Source organism: Tachyglossus aculeatus, chromosome 18 (genome assembly GCF_015852505.1).
Source record: "Tachyglossus aculeatus isolate mTacAcu1 chromosome 18, mTacAcu1.pri, whole genome shotgun sequence".
Classification (NCBI taxonomy): Eukaryota; Metazoa; Chordata; class Mammalia; order Monotremata; family Tachyglossidae; genus Tachyglossus; species Tachyglossus aculeatus.
Window position 1 is genome coordinate 40,069,794 of NC_052083.1, and position 22,273 is coordinate 40,092,066.

Genomic DNA, 22,273 nt, shown 5'->3' on the forward strand with positions numbered 1-22,273 from the left:
GGAGCCATCTCCCCAACTTGTCCCAGAGGAGATGACTGCCTGGAGTCAGACAAAAGGGAAGGATGTCTGGACACCCTGTCCTCCTGACCTCCTCAAGAGGAGCTACCCACACCCTGACTTGGATGGGACGGTGTTTGCTTCAGCCACTGCCACGCGAGCCTACTGTAGACGCCGAGAAGCAGCGTGGCTCAGTCAGAGGTCATGGGTTCAAATCCCGGCTCTGCCAATTGTCAGCTGTGTGACCTTGGGCAGGTCACTTCACTTCTCTGTGCCTCAGTTACCTCATCTGTAAAATGGGGATTAAGACTGAGAGCCCCCCTGTGGGACAACCTGATCACCTTGTAACCTCCCCAGCGATTAGAACAGTGCTTTGCACATAGTAAGCGCTTAATAAATGCCATTATTGTTATTATTATTGTCGGCTTTTGACTGTGCTCGCCCCGGCCCCGCCCACCCGTGGCTCTGTCCCAGGCCCAGAACCCTGATTTAGCTGCCGGCCGCTCTGATAAGGCCCCACGCTCGGCTCGCCCACCATCCATCGGCCAAGAAAATAGTGGGGCCGCAGTAGATCGGGAGGGGAAAACAGAGTCCCCTCCCGGCTCCTCCTGGGACACCATGCAAAACCATCAAGGCATCAGTGTGCCTCTGTAGACCCCCTGTCCGCCCATGGGCACCATGCTGCCCAGGGCTATCTGAAGGCCACTGAAATATCCAGTTTCCAAGAGGCTGTCTTCTAGCCCAGCAATGGCAAATGGAAATCTGGATGCTGGCCACATCTCCATCCCACCTAAGAATTAAGGGGAGGGTGCATGTGCGTATGGATGTGTGGGGGCGGACTGGGGGAGTATGTGTGTGCGCCAGATGAGCCGTTTACCCGAAGAATGCCCCGATTCCATTGAAATGCCTCTCAGGACGGCATCCCCATGTGCCAGGAAAGGCCACTAATAAGCCCGACATGCTGAGTTCCATATAAGTGCAGTCACCAATGTTGACTGAAACTAAACTTGAAAATCCAGGGCGCTAATGCACAATATCAAGCAATAAAACAGCATCTCTTTGGTGATATTTAATTTCAAGAGAAGAAAGAGGCAGGGGAAGATCAGGCACTGTCGGTTTTGGAGGATCAGCCATTCTGCATTTCAAAGCACCGAGCCCTGCAATATCCAGGTTACTGTGCTAGAATCTCCACCATTATATAGCAGTTGTAAGAGAGGGAGGGCACGGGTGTGTTTACTCAGTGATTAGGGTCTTAGAAAGAACCTTCAGCTCCTAGGGAGAGCCAGCTCTCACCACTTATTCATTTGGGCCAGTGCACAAAGCCCAGGAAGATTAAACATCCATGCTGAGCAGACAAGCGAATGCAGGCGGTGAAAAAGAAATAAAAATTCTTGAAAAACTCTGAGATGACTTCATTATTTTTCCACAAGGAAACTTTAGGAAAGTGTTTAGTTAGAGAAAAACCCACATTGACCCCTCTCTTAAACCCTTAATCTCCCCTTTGTGGGGCCACTGCTTTGTGGTAAGCGGGGGCTCTGCCCCCCTCTTTCACGGGAAGCTGGGAGAAAGAGGCTCGAGAAACAGTTTTTGTTCTGTGGACGCACAGGCCCCGGACACTGTTAAACACGGGATGCCGGGAAAATACACCCCAAGCTCCGTTCCCTCTAGGAGCCGGTGACCGGAGACCGCGGGCAGAGCTGAAGTCGAGGACTGCGGCTGCGGTCCGGAAAAGATGCAGATCGGGCCAAGGGACCAAGTGGCTTTCCTGGAGGGGATGCACACTTCCTCCTAGTGAGCATTAGGGAGGTGGGTGGGAGAGCGGGCCAGCAGAATACAGAGCCTCATCAGAGCGGCCGGTAGCTTAATCAGGGCTCTGGGCCTGGGATCGAGGTGCGGGCGGGTAGGGGATGTGGGAAAACAGTCAGGGTTGACCTCTCCCATGGGTTCGAGTGATGGCGGCCGACGCGAACAACACCCCGTCCGAGTCAGGGTGCAGGCCGCTCCTCATTAGGAGGCCTGGAGGACGGGGCTTCCAGCCCTTCCTCCACCTGTCCATCCCGAGGAAGTGGACAACCCGGAGAGCGGGTGGGGCCTCTCAACCCCTCTGAGCCACCTCCTGGGGGCACGGCCCAGGGAAGAGCGGGAGGCCAGGAGACTATTTCTGGCAGCTATTCCAGTCCTTTCCTCTCTGACCCTCCGAATGCTAAGGAGGGAAAGCCGGGGCCGAGCCCACAGTGCCGAAGAGGCAAAGGAAGCTGGGAAAGGCAATGCAGTTAAACAGTCCCTGTTCTTTGACAGGGTCCGTTTCCACGCAGAATGAGCCTGTCTCTGCTCTGGGTGATTCCCAGGACTCCCCACCCGGCTCTGGTGGGGACGGGAGCGGGAACTGCGGACCCTGGGAGCCGAGGTGTCTGGACGACCCTGTAAGTCACCAGTGGGTCTGGAAATCAAAAACGAAGCAGGCACGTTTCTTGTTTCATGCCACTGGGGCAATGACACCGAGAAGAGGAACAGTGGGAAGATGGAGGGATGGCAGCAGGAGAGAAGGGGTTCAGAAAATAGTGTGAGAAAATGCCTCTGGAAAAACTCCCTATCCACCTTCCCAAATTGGCACTGGCCCACTCTGCCCACTTGAGCTAAAGTCCTAGGCTGCCCGTTAGACCAGAAATACTGAAGGCGAAAGGCTGGTTCCCAGCTGCTTTCCTTGCTGCAGGGAAACTGAGTGCCACAAAACGTGCTTACTAGCAGGGGCTCAGGCTGGGCCCACAAGGTCAGCTATCTTGACCCCTGGCAATAGTTCAAATTCGACCCTTTGGTGGGTGTTCCCAGCTGGTCTTTCCACGAAATGCCAGCCGCCGGAGCTTCCGGGGAGATGAGATTTATCAAGGGGCAATGCTCATCTGCCCTTCGTGGCAGTAATGGTCATTTTCTAGGCAAGCCACGGTAGAAAGGCCGAGGCAGCGAGAGGATGCTCACCTACTTACTGATGCTCATGAGTAAAACTCACATTTTGTAGAATTTGCTACTTTGGGGCATTTTTTTTTTCCAATCCTGGGAATGGGGAGCAGGGGGTAGAGGGTTGTGAAGGAGGGGCTGGAGAATGGTCTGGGGAGATGCAAGCCTGTGCAGGAGATCTGGGACACGGGGTGGGATGAAATGTGGCAGCAGGAAAGAGAAGGGAAGGAGGGGGGAGAGAGACAGTGAACGAGAGAGGGAGGAGGAGAGACAGAGGGAGAGTGGCGATGGGCACCAGCAGCCACTCTATCCAGCGCTGCTGCTTCCGAGGGTGATTCGGCCGTGCCAGATCCAGATCCCGGGAGGCGGTTGCCCTGGACGGTTCTGACAGAGGCTGGCCGAACCGCAAGGCCGGCCCAGACCCCTCACGTTTTAACGGTGATCTAAGCGGCTGGGGGCCACCGGGAGCAAGGTGACGATGGCGGCGGCAGGCCCGGCTGGCGGGGGCCCCGAAACGCGTCAGTGGGAAGCAGTTTTCATTAAGATGGATTGCGTGTGGCACCGTGAGAAACACTTTATCAAATGTAGTGTTTTACTCCGTGATTAACTCCACTCCAGCTGATGAGGCTCCCAAATCCTCCATAATCCTGCCACTCCAATAAACATTTAATGAGTATATAAGTTCAAAAAGCCTAGCAGAGGATTTAAACCTTCAATCTTGTTTTTATTTACTCTTGGAACTCAATTTCTCTCCTCAAGTGAGGAATGCCAGTGCTCGGAGCTGGTCTGTTGTCCTGGTAAAATTAAGTGCCTCCCAGAGTTTAAATTAAACATGTGGCAGGCATTAAGGGGGAGGAAAGAAAAAATACTGTCACTTTCCACTCAGTGAGATGTTGTAACATCCGTCATTTCCATCCTAAAATGGACAGTCATGAAAGAAAATTTCCGATATGCCTGTTGCCCGAGAGGTTTCAACAATAAAAAAAGGAGGGTTCTGCTTTTGAAGGCCCAAAAATTGAAAGACAGGATTTTTCTTCATTTTCACAAGAAGAGGTTGGGTCAAAGATGCCACTAAGCAGCTAGGGGAGCCTGGGGAGAGGAGTGCGGGGAGTGAGGAGGCTGGGACGGCCCTGGCCACGGCAAGTGGCCGGCAGAACCTTCAATTCCCTTGCCCCTTTTTCATCCTGATGAAACTTTCCGGAAGGGGAGAACAGAACCAAGTGAGGCTGCCCTCGCCTGACCCCGCAAAGAGATGGATCTTTCCAAGACAGACCCTTCTGCCCCAAGGTTGTTAAGCACTGTTACCTGGACTTGGCCCTTTCTTCGACTGGAAACCCACTGAGGGTGTGGCCGGGCCTGCCCTTCCACATCCGCACCGCTCCCCCGCGGCATCTGGCACCCAAAGCTCCCTGGGTTCCTCTCTGGAATGGGAGTGCTCAGTGGGGGACGGCTGGAATTCAGTCCTGGAATTCTGAATTCCCCTCTGTCTGCCCGCTGACTTTCTGGGAGGCCAGGCCCCTCGTTTTCCCGATTCATCCATGGGGCCCGGGGGTTGCTGACCAAATGGTGGTCAGCCCACCGTTCCACGGGACGCTCGCAGCAGTCACCTAATTGGGTGAAAAGTCCTTATAAGCGTCCAGCGAAACGATGTCGACTCGGCCTCCCACAAAGTCATTAAGCGAGGAGGGCCACCTCCAGTTTGACGCTCTGGCTTCTGACCCCTGAACCTAGTCTTTAGCTGAGTGGGTAGGTGGGGAAGATACTTACATCTCGGGCTTTTCCATAGAAGGCTTCTTGGAAAGCAGCTTCTAGTGATCCGATAAAATAAACAGGATGGCAATCACCGTATCTGTTTGAAACAGCAATGAAAATTCATTACGGGATGCTGGAGTTCTCATCTGGTTCGTTTCAATACACAAGCTTAGAAGGGATCAGGCCACCGGGCTCGTTGGCTGGTTGGCCCTGAGTCCTACGACAGCCCCTGTCCGCTCCAGACTAAGCTTCGTGGGCATTCAATCATCAAGCTAACAAGGTCTGTGTCTTCAAATCCTTGAAAATCGGTGAAATCATAACGAGTGTCTGCGTGTGTGTATGAGCACACTTAGCAGACGAGTATCAGTAAGTGATCTGAGTCAATGCCCTAAGTAGGTTCTATGACCGACCCCCTTGAAAACATCCCAGGATTAAACAGCCCCAAGAGGGAATCTTATTAAAATCGCCTGGCTCCCGTAGCCCAGCATGCACAGCCACTTTGGGAGAAGACACAGTTCCTCATTCTTCCTAGCTACGCTTTTCTATCTTAATCTGTCATACCGTTTTTCTGAAACCTCTGAGGTCTGCCCAAACTTTTAACCGAAGTGGGGCTCACTGCACCGGACCATGCTACACTGTGCTGTCCTGCAGCGGCACCGGACCGGACTACACTGCACGCCATCCAGCACTGCACCACACTGCATGGCACTGCCCCACACAGCTCTTAGTGAGCAGGCCGGCAGCTGGGACTGCTGAATTGGCATCAGCATTTCTGAGGCTGTGGGTCTGGCCTCTCCGGGTACCCCAGTGTAAGGACGGCTGGCAGTGGTTCCCTACGCTCTCCGCGCTGACCACCGCAACCCTAACCAGCCTGGCTCCCTGGAGGAAAGGGGCCACCATCGGAGGCCCAAGCCTGCCGAGCCAACCGCAGAGCTTTGGTCCATGAGTTGTGGACCCAGTTTTGAGACCCCGTCGCATCTTCAAACGCATATCCTCTCATTTTTTAAAAGTTCAGACTGTTGACTGTCTGCTGATTTCCCACTCCTGTTCGCTTGACGGGAAGGTCAGGTGGCACCCCCATGGCCCGAGAGTGTCAGAGTCCACTCCCCTGGCACAGGAATCAGGCTCCTGAATTGCTGACGTGCTAACTGTGTCACGGCAGAGTCAAAATGACAGGTTTGGGCCATTCCCTATTACACTGCTTCTGTGATGTGCCTCTGTGAACTGCCTGCTGGGATCACCGGAATGTAGTTTTGGTACTTGGACTTTACAATCCCTCAGTGAGGGGCTCTTAAATGTGGTCGCTGCTGGTTCTGGCAGGGGCTTAGGGGGCCTGTCCCGAGACACGACGCGTGGGTGTCTGGCCCGAATGTCATCGCTCTGAGGGGTGAGAGGCCCTTGTGAGCAGTTGTGAGTGGCCCTCAAGACCATCCACCCTCTCAAGCTTGCCTACCTGGAAGAAAATTCAGCCGTAAACTGCAGTAGTGCGTCCCCTTCATTGTCAGCATTTTCTGGCACTGAGAAAAATACATAAATCACACACACACACACACAGACACACACACACAAACACAGTGTGTCACCCCAAAGGCAAGGTCTATGTGTACATATGTGTACTACAAGCGCTTAGTACAGTGCTAAGCGCTTAGTACAGTGCTCTGCACATGGTAAGCGCTCGATAAATACGACTGAATGTGTCTCCCATTTGGGGCACCAGAAAGAGGGCCCTGACACTGGGGATGTGACACAGGGACACTGGACTCTACTATTTGTGGGTCTGCTGGAGTACTGCGGGGTGTACGGCCACCTCAACAGAGTCAAGAGCCTTGGGGAATGGGAGCTTCTGACCCTGCCCCACCAGAGCTCACTGTTCCTCTAAGACACTCGGTCCTGTTGGGTGGAGAAGCCACTGCTCAGGTGGTGGGAAGAAGGGGAGAAGGGTTGGGAAGGAAGGACAGGATTTTTCTCTTAGGCCACTGAAAACCAAAACCACTCTTAGAAAAACCACCACTTTTCTTTAAATGGCACAGTGGGATAGGAATGCCAGACTACTTTGGTACAGTTCTCAACCACAAGATCCAGTGTGAAATTCAAGGGAGCTGGCCCTGACGCTCCCCCAAACCCTCCCCAAACCCCCCAACGTCCAGAAGTGGGCAACAGTTCTCATGGGGATGGTTGATTCTTCCCCGTGGACCTCAGCCCCTGCCACCCCAGGTGGATGGCACCTCATCGAGTGCTCTGAGCTCTATGGAGGGTGCCCCTCCATGTGGGCTCCGCTCCCATGCCAGGTCACTGGGCCCAGCCACGGCTGGCACTTTATGTACCCTGACGGCAGGCAGTACTCACTCATTGGCGACTTTCTCAAGGCCGAGGATGCCGTCCCGAACATTTCTCCATCGTCCACCCCAAATTCGGTAGCGTCTTCGAAGTCATCTCCATCGCTGTCACTGACCATGTGAACGTCGGTGCACTGCTAGCCAGGGGGAGTCTGGGTTAGTTCCTTCCCCTGCCCTCGGGCAGGCAACGATGAGACCAAAGGGTGGTTCCCAGCCGGGTGGGGAAGGAGACAATCGCTAACTGGGGACAACTAGCCCATTCCCTTGGCTGGCACTCGACGCTGTGGTTTGAAATGCGAAAGCAACCCAGTCTTTCGCTTGAAACGTCAGAAAGCCGAAAAACGGGCTAATACTGAACCCACCCCTAAGAACATGCGACCGCCTCAGAGATGGAGGGGTGGAGGAGACAGCGAATGGGAGAGAAAGCTGGAATGCCTCCTGTCTGAGTTACAGGGTGCAGAGGAACAAACTCCAAAAAACACAGGTGTCCCAAATGTCACAAGAGCCTAGGCAGTGTCGAGGACTCCCGTGGCATCAACATCTCCCACCTGAGGTAACGGAGAAGTGCGTTTTGTTGAAAAAAGTATATTTCCAGAATGAATTATTGAAATCTCTGGAAGAACGAACTCCTTAATTATGCATAAGCAACTCCTATTCTGTCCAGATTTTCTTAACAGGCATTTTAGAGGCTAGGAGAGCCTTTTTTGCAAAAATGAGATAAACAATCTATTTTCACTGATGTTTACTGATGAGAGCCGAGGGCGCTGGAGGGCTGGCTGATGTCCTAAAATCCTTTCGTCCTTGGGAAGGAATCAGTTCGCTTTGAAACAAAGTTCAACCTCGTGAACTCCATCCCTCCGTGGGACTGAATCTTCCAAGCAGTCCGGCAATGGGATTGAAACCAGTCCTCCAATAGAGAAAAGCCAGTCGTTTGGCAGAGGGGAGCCCTTCCATGGAAAAGTGTTTCCCGTAAGGCAGAAGAAAGAACACTCTAGTCTTGCCTGTGGCGGCCCCCAAAATGACGTTCACGAGGGAGCCCTGCAAATCTCCCGGGGTGAGCATGGGCCCTGGAAGCCCCAACCTTTTCAACCAGACTCTGGGGAACAAGGGGGTCCCTGTCTGGTTTTAACAGAACAGCCAGAAGGCAGCTCAAAGTCTTAGGGAAAGGATACAAAATTGAGGGCCAGAAACCACGAGGGCACTTCTAAGAGCACTAACCCAATGACAACTTTGGAAAGAAACGTGATCCCATCTTTTAATGTGGCAACCTGACGCCAGTGGCCTTATTATCGGGAAGCGGTGTTAAACTACATTCTGCGCCACCCAGGATAGCGCAATAGTAAAGTCGCACTCGCAACCTTGGCCGGCAGTAAATCCCAAGGTGGCTTTTTTCCCGACTGGATCTAGCACGGTCTAATGGCCCGGGTTCCTGGGAGAAAGGGTGCTTGGGAAGTGCCGATCACCATAGTGTCAGGTGGAAAACGGGGCTCGGCTAGGAGAGTACCTCTGGTTCTCCAATTTGGCCCTGTGTGGTTCCGTCACACACTGCGGGGCCAAAACGGGTCAACGGATTCTCTCAAGCAACACTCGGCCAGCGGTCCTAGTCCTCGGCTACGGACTAGGAAGGCAGAGAAAGTAAATATGCCAGAGAGCAGATTGCCCCGTCCACTGATCAAAGCCCCGAAGTTGTGGCTGCCGCACCTGCTGGGGATGCCAACACCCTCCGCATCCCACTCCTGCTCGCCCCTTCCCTCCCACCGTGAGCCACCCACAACAACCGGTCGCCCCTTCCTGGGACGCCGGCAAACGGTCTCACCTCCTCCGACTGCTCTCTGGTTTGTGCAGGAGAGGATCTCCGGCCCACGGTGAGTCGGTGGCAGGGGTAGGTGAGCCCTGAGGCAAGCAGACACATCTGCAGAAAAACACACAACTCTGATGAACTTGGGCTAACGCAAGCCACAGTCTAGCGTCTGGGACGACTTCCCCCTCTCCTCCCTTCACCCGGGACATTCGAGCAGCAAGAAGACCCCATGCTTTCTTAGACGTTTGGACAGTTAAATAGCTCCATAGGTGCTTATATGTGTTGAGCACTGTACTAAGCGCTGGGGAAGATACAGGATGATCGGCTCAGGCACAGTCCCTGTCCCAGATAGGGCTCACAGTCTAAGTCTTCTAATGCTGTCTTATTACAATCTTATTGATGCCTGTATGCTTGTTACTGATGCCTGTCTACTTGTTTTGTTTTCTTGTCTGTCTCCCCTTTCTAGACTGTGAGCCCATCGTTGGGCAGGGACTGTCTCTATCTGTCGCAGAACTGTCCTTTCCAAGTGCTTAGTACAGTGCTCTGCAGTAAGCATTCAATAACTGCGACTGAATGAATGAAAGTAGGAGGGGGAACAGGGACCGAATACCCATTTCACAGATGAGGTAACTGAAGCCCAGAGAAGTGAAGTGACTTGCCCAAGGTCCCACACCAGACAAGTGGCAGAGCCAGGATTAGAACTTAGGCCCTCTGACTCCCAAGCACGTGCTCTTTCCACTAAATCATGCTGTTCCACTAATAATAATGATAATTGTAGTGTTTGTTAAGTGCTTACTATGTGACAAGCACTGGGGTAAATACAAGAAAATCAGGCCCCACGAGGGGCTCACAATCTAAGAAGGTGAGAGAACAGGCACCGAACCCTCATTCCTCAGATGAAGGAACTGAGGCCCAAGCTCCTTGTGGGCAGAGAACGTGTCTATCAACTCTTTGTTCTCTCCCAAGCACCTAGTTCGGTGTTCGGCCCACAGTACGCGCTCAATAAATACCCTTGATTGATTGGTCCCAAGTACTCTGTGCTCCGCAAACGTAAACTGTAAGCTCTCTGAGGGCAGGAATCATGTCTGCTAACTATTGTACTTCTCCAAGTGCTCAGAACATTGGTCAGCTTATAGTACCCTGTAAAATTTCTTGAGGGCAGCAAGGATCATATCAACTGTCAAACTCTCCCAAGCACTTGGTACAATGCTCCACACACAGCGACTAAGCTTTTGGAGGAATTCTGTCTACTATCTTTATTATACTCTCCCAATCAGTACAGTGATTTGCACACAATAGATTAAAGCTCCTTGAGGAAAGCAGGGCTGTGTCTACAATTCCACTGTACTCTCTCAATGGCTCAGTACAGTACTCTATACCCGACAGACTATAAGCTCCTGGAGGGCTGGGATTCTACTAAATCTATTGTACCGTTCAAGTGCCCAGTACAGTGCTCTGCACACAGCAGACTTTAAGCTCCTGGAGGGCAGGGATCATGTCTATAACTCCACTGTACTCTCCCGACAGACTATAAGCTCCTGGAGGGCTGGGATTCTGTCTACTAAATCTATTGTATTGTCCAAGTGCCCAGTACAGTGCTTGGCACACAGCAGACTTTAAGCTCCTAGAGGGCAGGGATCATGTCTATAACTCTGCTGCACTCTCCCAGAGCTCAGTCTGGTGCCCTCTACTAAGAGGCTCTGGAGGTATAATCTGTCTCCCCCGCTGGCCCTCCCGCTGGACCCCCAAACCTCCAGAGGCTGCCCAGGTAAAAGTCCACATGCCCTCCAAAATGAAACACCCACAGGGCACTAGACCCTGAATGGATCGCAACCCCGAGGATGCCAGGGGGAGCACTGGACTGGCTGGGTACGGTGCGGGTACCGGGCCACCAGGCCCCCTGGGGTGACACAGCTCTCACCTCGGTCTTCACGGGGGCCCTACCTAAACGCACGGCACTTCATTAAGTGGTGGAAATCGTCGGCTGGAAGGTGGTGCTCCCTCTCCTCCCCCCGACCCTCTAACCCGGCCCCCAGGCAAGCAGTCACTCAGGGCTGACGAGGTAAAGGGTACCGGGGGATTCGTTATGGTAACACTAAAATCACGCAAAGCCAGAAATTGGTCGGAGAAAATTAAATATCAAGTGGCAACACAATGTAGCCAACAGCAAGAAAACCCTCCAGGGCTTGAAAGGGAAACCTCTGCATGGGAGTGTTGACTTACGCTAATAACCCAGGAATTCGGAGCTTATTTTGCCACCACTTGATCTGGAATAGCTGTATACCTGGTTAGGGGGGTGGCGGCGGGTGACGAGCCAGTCATCGCTGCTAAATTGCGATTGAGAGTCGCGAAAATCACCAATAAATACTTCCTACAGGAAAGCCCGGAGAGGATCCTTTGAGTTGTCAATGCCGACTTCAAACTCGACTGAATTAAACCGGGACCAACAGTGGTGTGGGCTACCTCCTGACCTCAAGATAGCAATTGATGACTATTAGAAAAAGGCGATTAACACGGCTCAGGGCTTTCTGCTCAGCAAAGCCAGTAAGAATCATGTGTTTGGCTAAACGCAAATTATATTTCTGAAATCCAAATCACAACCAAGTTAGTAACCAAAATCAGAATGAATATAGAAGTACAGACGGGTAGCAACCCTCAGCAGGTAGCAATGTCCCTCTCCTTTTGTTAGAAAGTTTAAACAGCTGCTCTGGCCCAGAGAGCGAGTTCACACGGGGACCCCAATTTAGCACCCAAGAACGAAAGCCAGAGAAACGTCTGCAGCTATAGAGGGAGGCCGCGGTGGAAACGGGAAAAGATTTGAGAGTCGCAGAATTCAAAAGAAAACTCGGGCATGGCAGAGCTCAGGAAGAGAAATTCCAGAGTTGTGGAGTCCAGCAGGCTCCAACCGGAAAATGTTCGCACCAATTGCTGACTCTCCTAGATGCCTGGACACAAGTACAGGGAATGAGGATTCTGAGAAAATTAATTAGCTAGTGTTTGTACCGGGTTTGTAGCCTGGAAAAAGCACTAATTAAAAAAGCATCCCTTATTACTAGTCTACATTTCCATATAGACCTCATTTTCGTGCAGAAAGCCTGGTCTTCCACCCCTGCGCTCAGACACTCACGGGCCAGACCCGAAGGCCCTTGTCCAGGGGCATCACTGTGATAACGGCATCTAGACCCTGGAGTCTGCTGTTCTGCTCCGGTTGTGGACAGGGAGGGAGGGAGAATGGAAGATGGACATCGGGGATCTGATCAGCAGTGTCCATGGGGTGAGAGGGACGGGCCGTTTGGACACGGACTGCGTTTGCTGCTCTTTAATTCCTGCCGGAAGAAACAGGCTTGTGCTTCCATTCTTCTCTGACCCATCCACCTGGAAAATTCATTTGGAAGGGAAATGACCCAGATTCTTCCAAAGGGCTCTCTGTTCTGGGATGAAACCCGGTGCTCCATGCAGCTGTGTCTCGGGCTGTAGGGGGGCAATGTCAGATACCGCAGAGACAGAGAAGTTGTGGCCTTCGCATGGGCCCTCAAGCAGCTGAAACGAGGGTAGCTGGGGACAGTTTATCTGTGTTGACCCTGCCTGGGGTGGAGAGGAGTTGACTGCCCATCCCCTTCAAAGTCGGAAGCAGCATGGCCTAATAGATATAGCTTGGGCGCCCCAGGACCTGGGTTCTAATCCCGGCTCTGCCACTTACCTGTCGTACGACTTTAGGCAAGTCACGTCTGTGTCTCCATTTCCTCAACTGAGAAATGGGGATTCAATACCTGTTCTCTCTCCCACTTAGACTGTGATCCCTGACAGGCACTGTATCCAGACAGAGTAATTTGTATCCACCCCAGCATTTACAACAGTGCTTGATGCGTAGTAGGTGCTTAACAAATACCATTTAAAAGCAACTAACCAACCAACCCCCCCGAAAAAAAAAAAAAGATGGATCCATCTCCATCTTTTGCAGCCCGAGTAGTAAACTTGGCTCACTGTCCTGTTGTGATCTGGACTGATCTTTCTCCACGTCTGCCTCTTCCCACTGATTTGGAGCCCCTTAGGACCAGGGACCCTGCCTGAATTAATCTCCACATGCTCTCCCAGCTCTTTGCAGAGTGTTTCCCATCCTGTAAGCGCTTAATCACTGGTCTTGATCACCAATAGACGTACAGGCCTTAAAATCAATACTCAATTACTCGTGGGCTAATTAGCCTAGCCTTCAGCTTCTCCTCCACCGACTGTGGCTATTATCCTCCAATTAGCACCTCTGCTAGCAGGTGGGCAGGAGGGGGGCGAGGAGGTGAATCGCCGGCTAATTTTACTCTTTTTTAATACTGCGGTGAGGGAAGAGTTGGAACCTGTCGTTAAAATAACCTTTTCGGGCTGCTGTGTGGAAGGGTGGCTGGCTCCCCTCCCTGCTCCCGGTCACCCTGGCCACGTCTGCACACTGACTGCAGACCTTGCCTCCGCAGCGTACGGGGAAGGATCGGCTTCAGTCGTGGTCACGGAAACTCAGCTCGGTGTTTAAATGAGCGGCCCGTCGCCATGCAGCAGGTCAGTTCCAGAGACGGAAGCCGGACCTGGGTCTCGAGATTCACCTCTCCGCGGACCTCTCTGGGGCAAAGCTTCTCCTTTGTCGTCTCCTTCTATCCTACGGCTGCGTTCTCCGTGAACCCAGATCACCTCGGCTCCATCCCCTGCCCAGCTCGGTCTACTTATTAATGTCCGTCTCCCCCTCTAGGCTGTAAACCCCTTGTGGACAGGGAACTTGTCTGCTTCTTGTTGTACTGATCTCTTCCAAGCATTTAGTACAGTGCTCTGCACACAGAAAGTGCTCAAAAAATACAATTCGTTGGCTTCCCTCAGAAGCCAAGCATTTAGTACAGTGCTCTGCACACAGAAAGTGCTCAATAAATACAATTCGTTGGCTTCCCTCAGAAGCTGTTTCCCAAACGGTAGTCAGGCGTCAGCTTGCTGTCTTCAGTGTTTATGAGTGGCACAAAAGTTCTGAAATCTGTGAAGGGTAGAAGAGGCTAGAAACCTAGATTCCTGTAATTGTATTTTCAAGTAGTAAATCCAGAGGAATTTTACACTGGGAAACCAGGGATCTCTGGGAGTCCTGGGGTGTTTTCTCTTCCTCCTCAGGCTTTACAACCCAAAGATTACAGCAGCCATCAAATTAACTCCGTGAACTATTGTCTGGAAAATGACAGATTCATTTAAAATCTAAAAATCTATTAAGCCAGTTTAAATCATTGGAAATAATGGATGTCTCTACCGCGGGTGGCGTGTGATCAGTCTGTCTGCCCAACAGCCAGAAATGGGGGCCTCTTTCTGTAATCAAAAGCAGATTAGGACTTCACTCCAAACTCGATTCCCAAAGGATGGGCAGGGACCACTCGACACCCCTGACTCTCCTCTCCCCATCCCTGACTCTCCCAAGTGACCCAGCACAGACCATCCAGCATTCCCTGACTCTCCCCTCTCCATCCCTGATTTTCTTCTAGTGACTTTCCCAAGGTCACCCAGCAGGCCAGTGGCAGAATTGGGATCGGAACCTAGGTTCTGACTCCCATTCTCTTTCCACTAGACCCCACTGCCTGCCCTACTATGAAACTATCACCCATGAATTGATTCAATCCCTTCACAAAAAAATTATCTGAGATAAAGTGACCAGGTTTTTTCGAATCCCAAGGGAGTCGAGGAATGGGGCCATATGGTCCCAAGGTCACAGTGCAGTCACTGGTTAATAGTTCCGTTGGACACTGCTCAATGAGGGGGCCTCAGTTCCCTCATCTGTAAAATGGGGATGAAGACTGTGAGCCCCCCGTGGGACAACCTGATTACCCTGTAACCTCCCCAGAGCTTAGAACAGTGCTTTGCACATAGTAAGCGCTTAATAAATGCCATTATTATTGTTATTATTATTATTAATTATGGTACTTACTAACCGCTTATGATGTGCCAGGCACTGTACTAAGCACTGGGGCGGTTACCAGCAAATGGGGTTGGACACAGTCCCTGTCCCACGTGGGGCTCACAGTCTCAATTCCCATTTTACAGATGAGGTAACCGAGGCCCAGAAGTGAAGTGACTTACCCAGGGTCACACAGCAGACAAGTGGCAGATCCGGGATTAGAAATCAAGACCTTCTGACTCCAGGCCCGTGCTCTATCCACTAAGCCATGCTGCCAACTCTTGTGTACCGTACATTTTAAAGCACTAAGTACAGTCCTCTGCATACAGTAAGTGCTTAGTAAATACCACTGAGTGACTGATAAGAGATGCAAAGCATTTTCCCTTTTTGTTAAAGAGGGGCCAACTCTCCATTACCTCTAGAGGATTGAGTTCTGCATATCATCGGAGTTGAAGATGCACACCGCTCTTTCCCACCACCCCCGTGCTCCCCACCAATGGTTGCTGTTAAGCACTTACTATGGGCCAGGTTCTGTGGTAAGAGTTGTGGTCAATACAAGATAATTAGGTTTGACACATTCTGTCCCACATGGGGCTCACAGTCTAAGTAGGAGGGAGTAGGATTTAATCCCCATTTTACAGATGAGGTACCTGAGGCACAGAGGTGGTGAGTGACTTGCCCAAAGTCACACAGCAGGCAAGTAGTGGAGCCAGGATTAGAAGCCAGGTGCCCTGATTTCCAGGCCCAGGATCTTTCCTGGAGAAGGATCTTTTTGGAGAAGCAGCGTGGCTCACTGGAAAGAGCCCGGGCTTTGGAGTCAGAGTTCATGGGTTCAAATCCCGGCTCCGCCAATTGTCAGCTGTGTGACTTTGGGCAAGTCACTTCACTTCTCTGGGCCTCAGTTCCCTCATCTGTAAAATGGGGATTAGGACTGTGAGCCCCCCATGGGGCAACCTGATCACCTTGTAAACTCCCCAGCGCTTAGAACAGTGCTTTGCACATAGTAAGCACTTAATAAATGCCATCATCATTACTATTATTATTATTATTTCCGCTAAGTCGCGATGCGTCTCTCGACTTCCCAGAAAGCCCAGGAAGTCATTCCCAGGACTTTTCTTCCCTATCCCTTCCTCCAGGAGGAAAAGCCCTATCTTCATGATCTCAGAATCAGAACTCCAAAGGCTGTGTCACTCTTCCAACTTCCCCAACACTCTAGTTGTCAAAAGTAGGCCCCTTCCCTAAACAATAATAATAACGATGCTGGCATTTATTAAGCGCTTACTATGTGCAAAGCACTGTTCTAAGCGCTGGGGAGGTTACAAGGTGATCAGGTTGTCCCATGGGGGGCACACAGTCTTAATCCCCATTTTATAGATGAAGTAACTGAGGCAAAGAGAAGTTAAGTGACTTGCCCAAAGTCACATGGCTGACAATTGGTGGAGCTGGGATTTGAACCCATAACCTCTGACTCCAAAGCCCGTGCTCTTTCCATTGAGCCACGCTGCTTCTCTAACGAAGAAACAAGAAGAAACAGTGCTTCTGCATTTCCCCCAATAAGGACCCAAGGCTAAGGAAGAACACACAAAAATATATTTTCTGGGGGGGAGAGTAATTTGCATTAAAAATTCTATAAAATAGTGTTTCACTGAATTTAATATGCATTCGCAACACTAAACAGCAGCTAATACAGCCTCATTAGCTCTTCTCTTATCAAACCATGGGAGAGATTTTCAGAAACAAATTCATTATCACATCTGGATACTAATTAAATTAAAACAACTCCTTGTATTCTTTGAAGTTTATCACCTGTGAGAAAATGAAATGGGGTCACAACTCTCGTTTCCCCCCGGCGGAGCAAGACTCATCGCTTCACCCCAAGCCCCTCTGGATAGCGGGATCGGCCTTGGGCGGGACGCGGAGGTGCAGCGACGGAGCCGAGAGACCCTCCATCTCGGTCCACGTCGTGGAGCTCTTCCTCGTTATTATTTCAGGGACCGCTCTCGAGGCGACTGGCAAGCCTGGGCCTCCGCCAACCGCGTCGGAGCGTCTTGGGAGGCTGTGTCCAGCCGACGGGGCCACCAGGAGGGCTTTTCTGGGGGCTGGCTGCTACAGATGATCGTAAAAAGTGGTCCCTACCCCGCTCTGCCCCACAGACCAGGACTCCGCCTCAGACCAGGGCACCGGGATGCTTGGAGGAACTATACACTGGTTGTCCCCTCTGGCCATCCACCCTCCTGGTAAAGGATGGACCATTTAACTCCTATAACTCTCCCCTGCCCATCCCTGACTCTTCCCCAGTGCTCCAGCACGGATCCTCCAACACCCCTATAACTCTCTCCTGCCCATCCCTGACTCTCCATCAGTGCTCCAACATGGACCCTCCAACAACCCTGACTCTCCCCCAGTGACACAACATGGGTGCTTGCCCGTGGATCTGTCCAAACCCCCCTGGGCCTGCCGGTGTTTTTGGCTGCCAGGCTTCCGAAGGGAGCGGATTCCCTATGTTCACCCCAGTCCAACTTGGGGAAGATGGGGTTTGCGGCTGTTTGTTCCGATCGTGCCCTTTTCTGGCTCCAGTGTGGGGGTGCCCCTTGCCCTAGTCGTGGTGGGGAGGGGGAGAAAGAGGATTTGGGGAACAGAAAGTCGATGTTTACCCTGCCCGCTCCCGTCCTGTCTGTGAACTTTGGCCCTGCCCCCTCTCAACCCCGGTCCATTCACACTGCAGAGCCCTGACCCTTCTCGTCTTTGGTCAGGTAGAGGCTACCACAGCCCGCCAGGATAGTGAGTTACCACAGCAATTGAGAGGTACATTTGGAAGAAGAGCTCGGAAGGAGTAAAGCGTGCGAACTGGGAAGTGGTGGCTGAAGGGAAGGCCGGGCCCAACAGTGCCGCATTTTCCTAGACTTCTAGACTGTGAGCCCACTGTTGGGTAGGGGCCGTCTCTATATGTTGCCAACTTGTACTTCCCAAGTGCTTAGTACAGGGCTCTGCACGCAGTAAGCGCTCAATAAATACGATTGATGATGATGATGATGACCCAAAGGTCGAGAGTTTCAGTTTGACGTGCAGAGAAGAGGTGCTGCGGAAGATTTGTGAGCCGTAATATACTTTTGGTTGGGTCTGGAAAAATGATTTCTTTAGTAAATACCTACTCAAGTGCACGGGAGGGAAACAGACCGATGACCCATTTCAGGTGAGTGCTTTCCACCGAGGGCAGAGTCCAGCGGCTGGGAGTCTGACGGCATGGAAAATGTGAATTTGGTGGCCTTAACTGATGTGGGGTAAAATTTCTCCCCAGTCTTATTCGGGCCTAACTAATAGGATCAAAAAGTTACCAGAGATGGGCAGAACAGCAGCTCAGTGACAGTGAGCAAATGGACTCCTTTGGGGTATAGGATTTGTATCTAGAATGAAAGAGGCCAAGCGCCATTATCCACAGATCAAATGAAAGGTGAGTCAAGTTAATAGAAGTCCTATATCCGCAGCAAGGGGGAGGATGGTGGGTGAGTCAGGAGGCCGGGGAGGGTGGGACAGCGACCAGGGAGAGGGTGGGCCTGTGGTCACAGGGGCGGCATTGCCTCACTTTTCGTGCTTTAACGCTGCTGAGTTGTTCAGTACTTTTCCGTTTCGCTTTGATCCCGTTCGCTTTCAGTGTTGACCTTTCCTTGCGTGTTGGTCCGGCCCACGGCCCTGGATCCACGTCTGAATGGACACGTGTGTTTAGTACTCTGCCCAGGGTGCAATATAATAATCTCTCTGCACGCTGAAGGCGTCCAATGGCGTGTGACTGTTCCTGTCGCACTCAAGAACATGACTGTGGTCCCGCAGTGCAAACCACACATGGCATTTCCAAAAGGAGGGCCTGCCACCACTCCCTCACCCAACTGGCCGCTCTCGTCCATCCCCGCCTCACCCCCTCTGGCCTGTCAGCCCACCCTACTGGACCTAGCCGCTTGCGGGTGGGAATGTGGGGTAGGACGGTGCTCCCCAGACAAAAGTCTCAGTCCTAAGTGGGGTCCTGCCCCTTTCGGGGGAATCTCCGCTCTCTCCCAGGAGACGACGCAGGCCCAGGTCCCCAGCCAGACCGCACCCTGCAGGGAGACGAAAGCCTCCTGCCTGGCCTGACCTCAGTTACCACTAACACTTCACGTTCCACGAGCGAAAGACCGAAAGAGCCGTTTGACCATCTTAGCCCAAGAAAATCAGTCCCGTTTTAATCTTTTCCACCATTTTTTAAGCCGACAGAGGAGCAGCCCATACCTTGGGGGTGCCGGGCCCCGTCTGGTCAATGCTAGCCGGGTGAAAAGACCCCTTGGGAGGAGGGGCCTCGGCTTCTAAAAGCAGCAGCTCCCATTTCATCTCCTGCAGCGCGCTGCTGAGATAATTACCGCTGACAGCTTTGTTCAAGGTTCACTTCCCTTTCGCTGCGATTTTTCTCCGGCTCGGAGTTCAGCGGAACCCTGGGAAGGGCCCACCCTCACACCTGTTGGGTTTCTTCATGTTACGCGGACCAGTCTGGACCTGTCACTTCAAATTAGCATCGAACCGGGGGCGCTAACTGTGACAATTACTTATCGCGGGTTTAACTTTAAAAAAAAAAAAAGTTTCTAATTCAACCGCAAGAACAGTGTCACAGTGTGTAATTTAAACCTGTTAATGCAGGTGCCATGGAGCCAGAGACCGGGTCCCATGACTGGGCTCGGCAGAATTTCAGAATTACGGAGGAATGCTACCCCATTCTAAGCCCACTCCCAGCTGGGACCAGGAATTCTACTCAACAAATTACCGCATCCAAGACGCAGCTACCCTCCCGCTCCTCCCTTTAACCGGACGTTCTCCACGCATCTCAAGATATCCTAGGGACGTCCCAGGCCGCTGCCAAACGGCTGGGGTGCTCTGCAGACGTGGGTTCGAGTCCCATCCCCGGCGTTATCCCTCTAGACTGTAAGCTCATTGTGGGCAGTGAACGGGTCTGTTTATTGTTGGATTGTACTCTCCCAAGCACTTAGTACAACTGCTCTGCACACAGTAAGCGCTCAATAAATGGCTGAATGAATGTCTCAACTGATTGATTAATCAATGGTATTTACTGAGCGCTTACTTTGGGAAGAGCAGTGTACTAAGCACTTGTGAGAGTCCCATACAGAAGATTAGGTAGACAAGGTCCCTGCATATCTATAATTCTATTTATCTATTTTGGTGTTTTTGATGTCTATCTACTTGTTTTGTTTTGTTGTCTGTCTCCCCTTCTAGACTGTGGGCCGTTGTTGGGTGGGGATTGTCTCTATCTGTTGCCAAATTGTACTTTCCAAGCGCTTAGTACAGTGCTCTCCACATAGTAAGCACTCAATAAATACGACAATGAATGAATGACTGGACAGTCTAAAGAGGGAGGAAAGCCAAGGTTTCTGAATCTTGTACTTCCCAAGCGCTTAGTACAGTGCTCTGCACACAGTAAGCGCTCAATAAATATGATTGATTGATTGATTGATTGAATCTGCACTCTCCTGGAAAGATTGGAGTGGCTCATCATACTCCCTGCCCTTCCTGACACTAGCTCCTTCTCCTTATATTTTTTTATGGTGTTTGTTAAGTGCTTATCCTACGTGCCCGGCACTGTACTAAGCACTGGGGTAGATACAAGGTAATCAGATTGGACACAGTCTCTGTCCCACATGGGACTCACAGTCTTAATCCCCATTTTACAGATGAGGTAACTGAGGGACGGAGAACTGAAGTAACTTGCCCGAAGTCACACAGCAGACAAGTGGCAGAATCAGGATTAGAACCCAGGTCCATGTTCTATCTACTACTACTACTACTACTACTACTACTACTACTACTACTAATAATAATAATAATAATAATGTTGGTATTTGTTAAGCACTTACTATGTGCCAAGCACTGTTCTAAGTTCTGGGGGGGGTTACAAGGTAATCAAGGTTGTCCCACGTGGGGCTCGTAGTCTTAATCCCCATTTTACAGATGAGGGAACTGAGGCACAGAGAAGTTAAGTGACTTGCCCAAAGTCACACAGCTGACAAGTAGCAGAGCCGGGATTAGAACCCATGACCTCTGAATCCCAAGCCCGGGCCCTTTCCACTGAGTCACACTGCTTCTCCTTAGTGAGGAGAGCAAAAGGGTTCCCAGTAAACTCAGAAAATTCTCAAAGAGTTCAATCGATCCTGTGAGATAGCACTTATTGGACACCTCCTGGGTGCAGAGCACTCTACTTAGTGCTGGGGAGAGTTGAATGGAGTTGGGAAATATGATCCCTACCCTTAAGGAGCTTACAATCTAGCAGGCAAAATGGACACATCGATAAATTACAAAGTGAGGATACAGAGATAGGAACATAGGTGGTTAGGTGGTGCTGAAGAGCTGAACTGATCGACCAGTTGCATTTATTGCATTTAGGGAAGCAGCATGGTCAGTGGAAAGAGCATGGGCTTTGGAGTCAGAGGTCATGGGTTCAAATCCCGGCTCTGCCAATTGTCAGCTGTGTGACTTTGGGCAAGTCACTTAACTTCTCTGGCCCTCAGTTACCTCATCTGTAAAATGTGGATTAAGACTATGAGCCCGCCGTGGGGCAACCTGATCACCTTGTAACCTCCCCAGTGCTTAGAACAGTGCTTTGCACATAGTAAGCGCTTAATAAATGCCATTATTACTATTATTAGTAGTAGTATTTATTGAGTGCTTATTGTATGCGGATCACTGTACTGCTTGGGAGAGTACAGTACACCAGAATTGGTAGACACATTCCCTGACCACAAGAAGCGTATGGTCTCAAGGGAGAGCTTACGGTCTACGGGTTGAAGTCGCTGGTGGGAAGAAAGAAGGTGGGGAGATGAGGGATGAATTAGGGAAGGCCTCCTGGAGGAGATAGATTTCAGAAAGGCTTTCAAGAGGGGGAGAGTGGTGGGCTGGCAGATGTGAAAGGGGAAGGAATTCCAGGTAGGGGGCAGGGGGAGGTGAGCATGAGAGGGGAGTGCTTCCCTGCCTGAAGTGAAGAAACGAAACCAGCAGAAGCCCCTGCCTTTGCGAGACCGGGACGACAGTGTCCAGATGTCTGCAAATCGCGCTCCAAGAATCAAGCGATTCTTTCCTTTCTCCTTGCAACCCACGGGGACAACACGACCGAGCCCGTGATTCTGACCCGGGGTAGTCCACCCCCTCACTATATCAGACCACTCGCTGCTCGCCAACTCCACAAACACCGCAAGTGGCGGCGGCGATGGGGGGAGAGCTGGGCTCCGGTGGCTGGCCCGTGCTGCAGCCGGCCGCTGTCTCGTGGTTCCTGTGGTTGCCCCACCCGGGCTCTCCCACAGTTGAGGGGAAGAGCCTCACAGCCTGCTCTGCATTTTCGGAGTGTGCCTGCCAGTCTCTCGGTACACGTCTGCCTGTGGTGAGATGCCATTTTCCGCACAGCGGTGGGCCACTCTTTAGAAAGCAGACACAAGAGGGCCGGATCTTTCTCCGGCAGCATCTCGCTCAGGGCCAAAATGGGAAGCTCTGATCTCA

At 51.6% G+C, this 22,273-nt stretch overlaps 1 protein-coding gene across 1 annotated transcript in view; it reads right to left on the reverse strand.

The window, feature by feature from the left end:
• FAF1 (Fas associated factor 1) overlaps positions 1-22,273 on the reverse strand; it is a 151,011-nt gene that overhangs the window by 40,716 nt on the left and 88,022 nt on the right. The window contains exons 9-12 of the mRNA XM_038760223.1: positions 8,857-8,952; positions 7,051-7,177; positions 6,158-6,221; positions 4,720-4,801 (exon numbers count right to left, since the gene is read on the reverse strand). Coding sequence (XP_038616151.1) covers positions 4,720-4,801; positions 6,158-6,221; positions 7,051-7,177; positions 8,857-8,952 — 369 coding nt within the window. The remainder of the gene's footprint in view (positions 1-4,719; positions 4,802-6,157; positions 6,222-7,050; positions 7,178-8,856; positions 8,953-22,273) is intronic.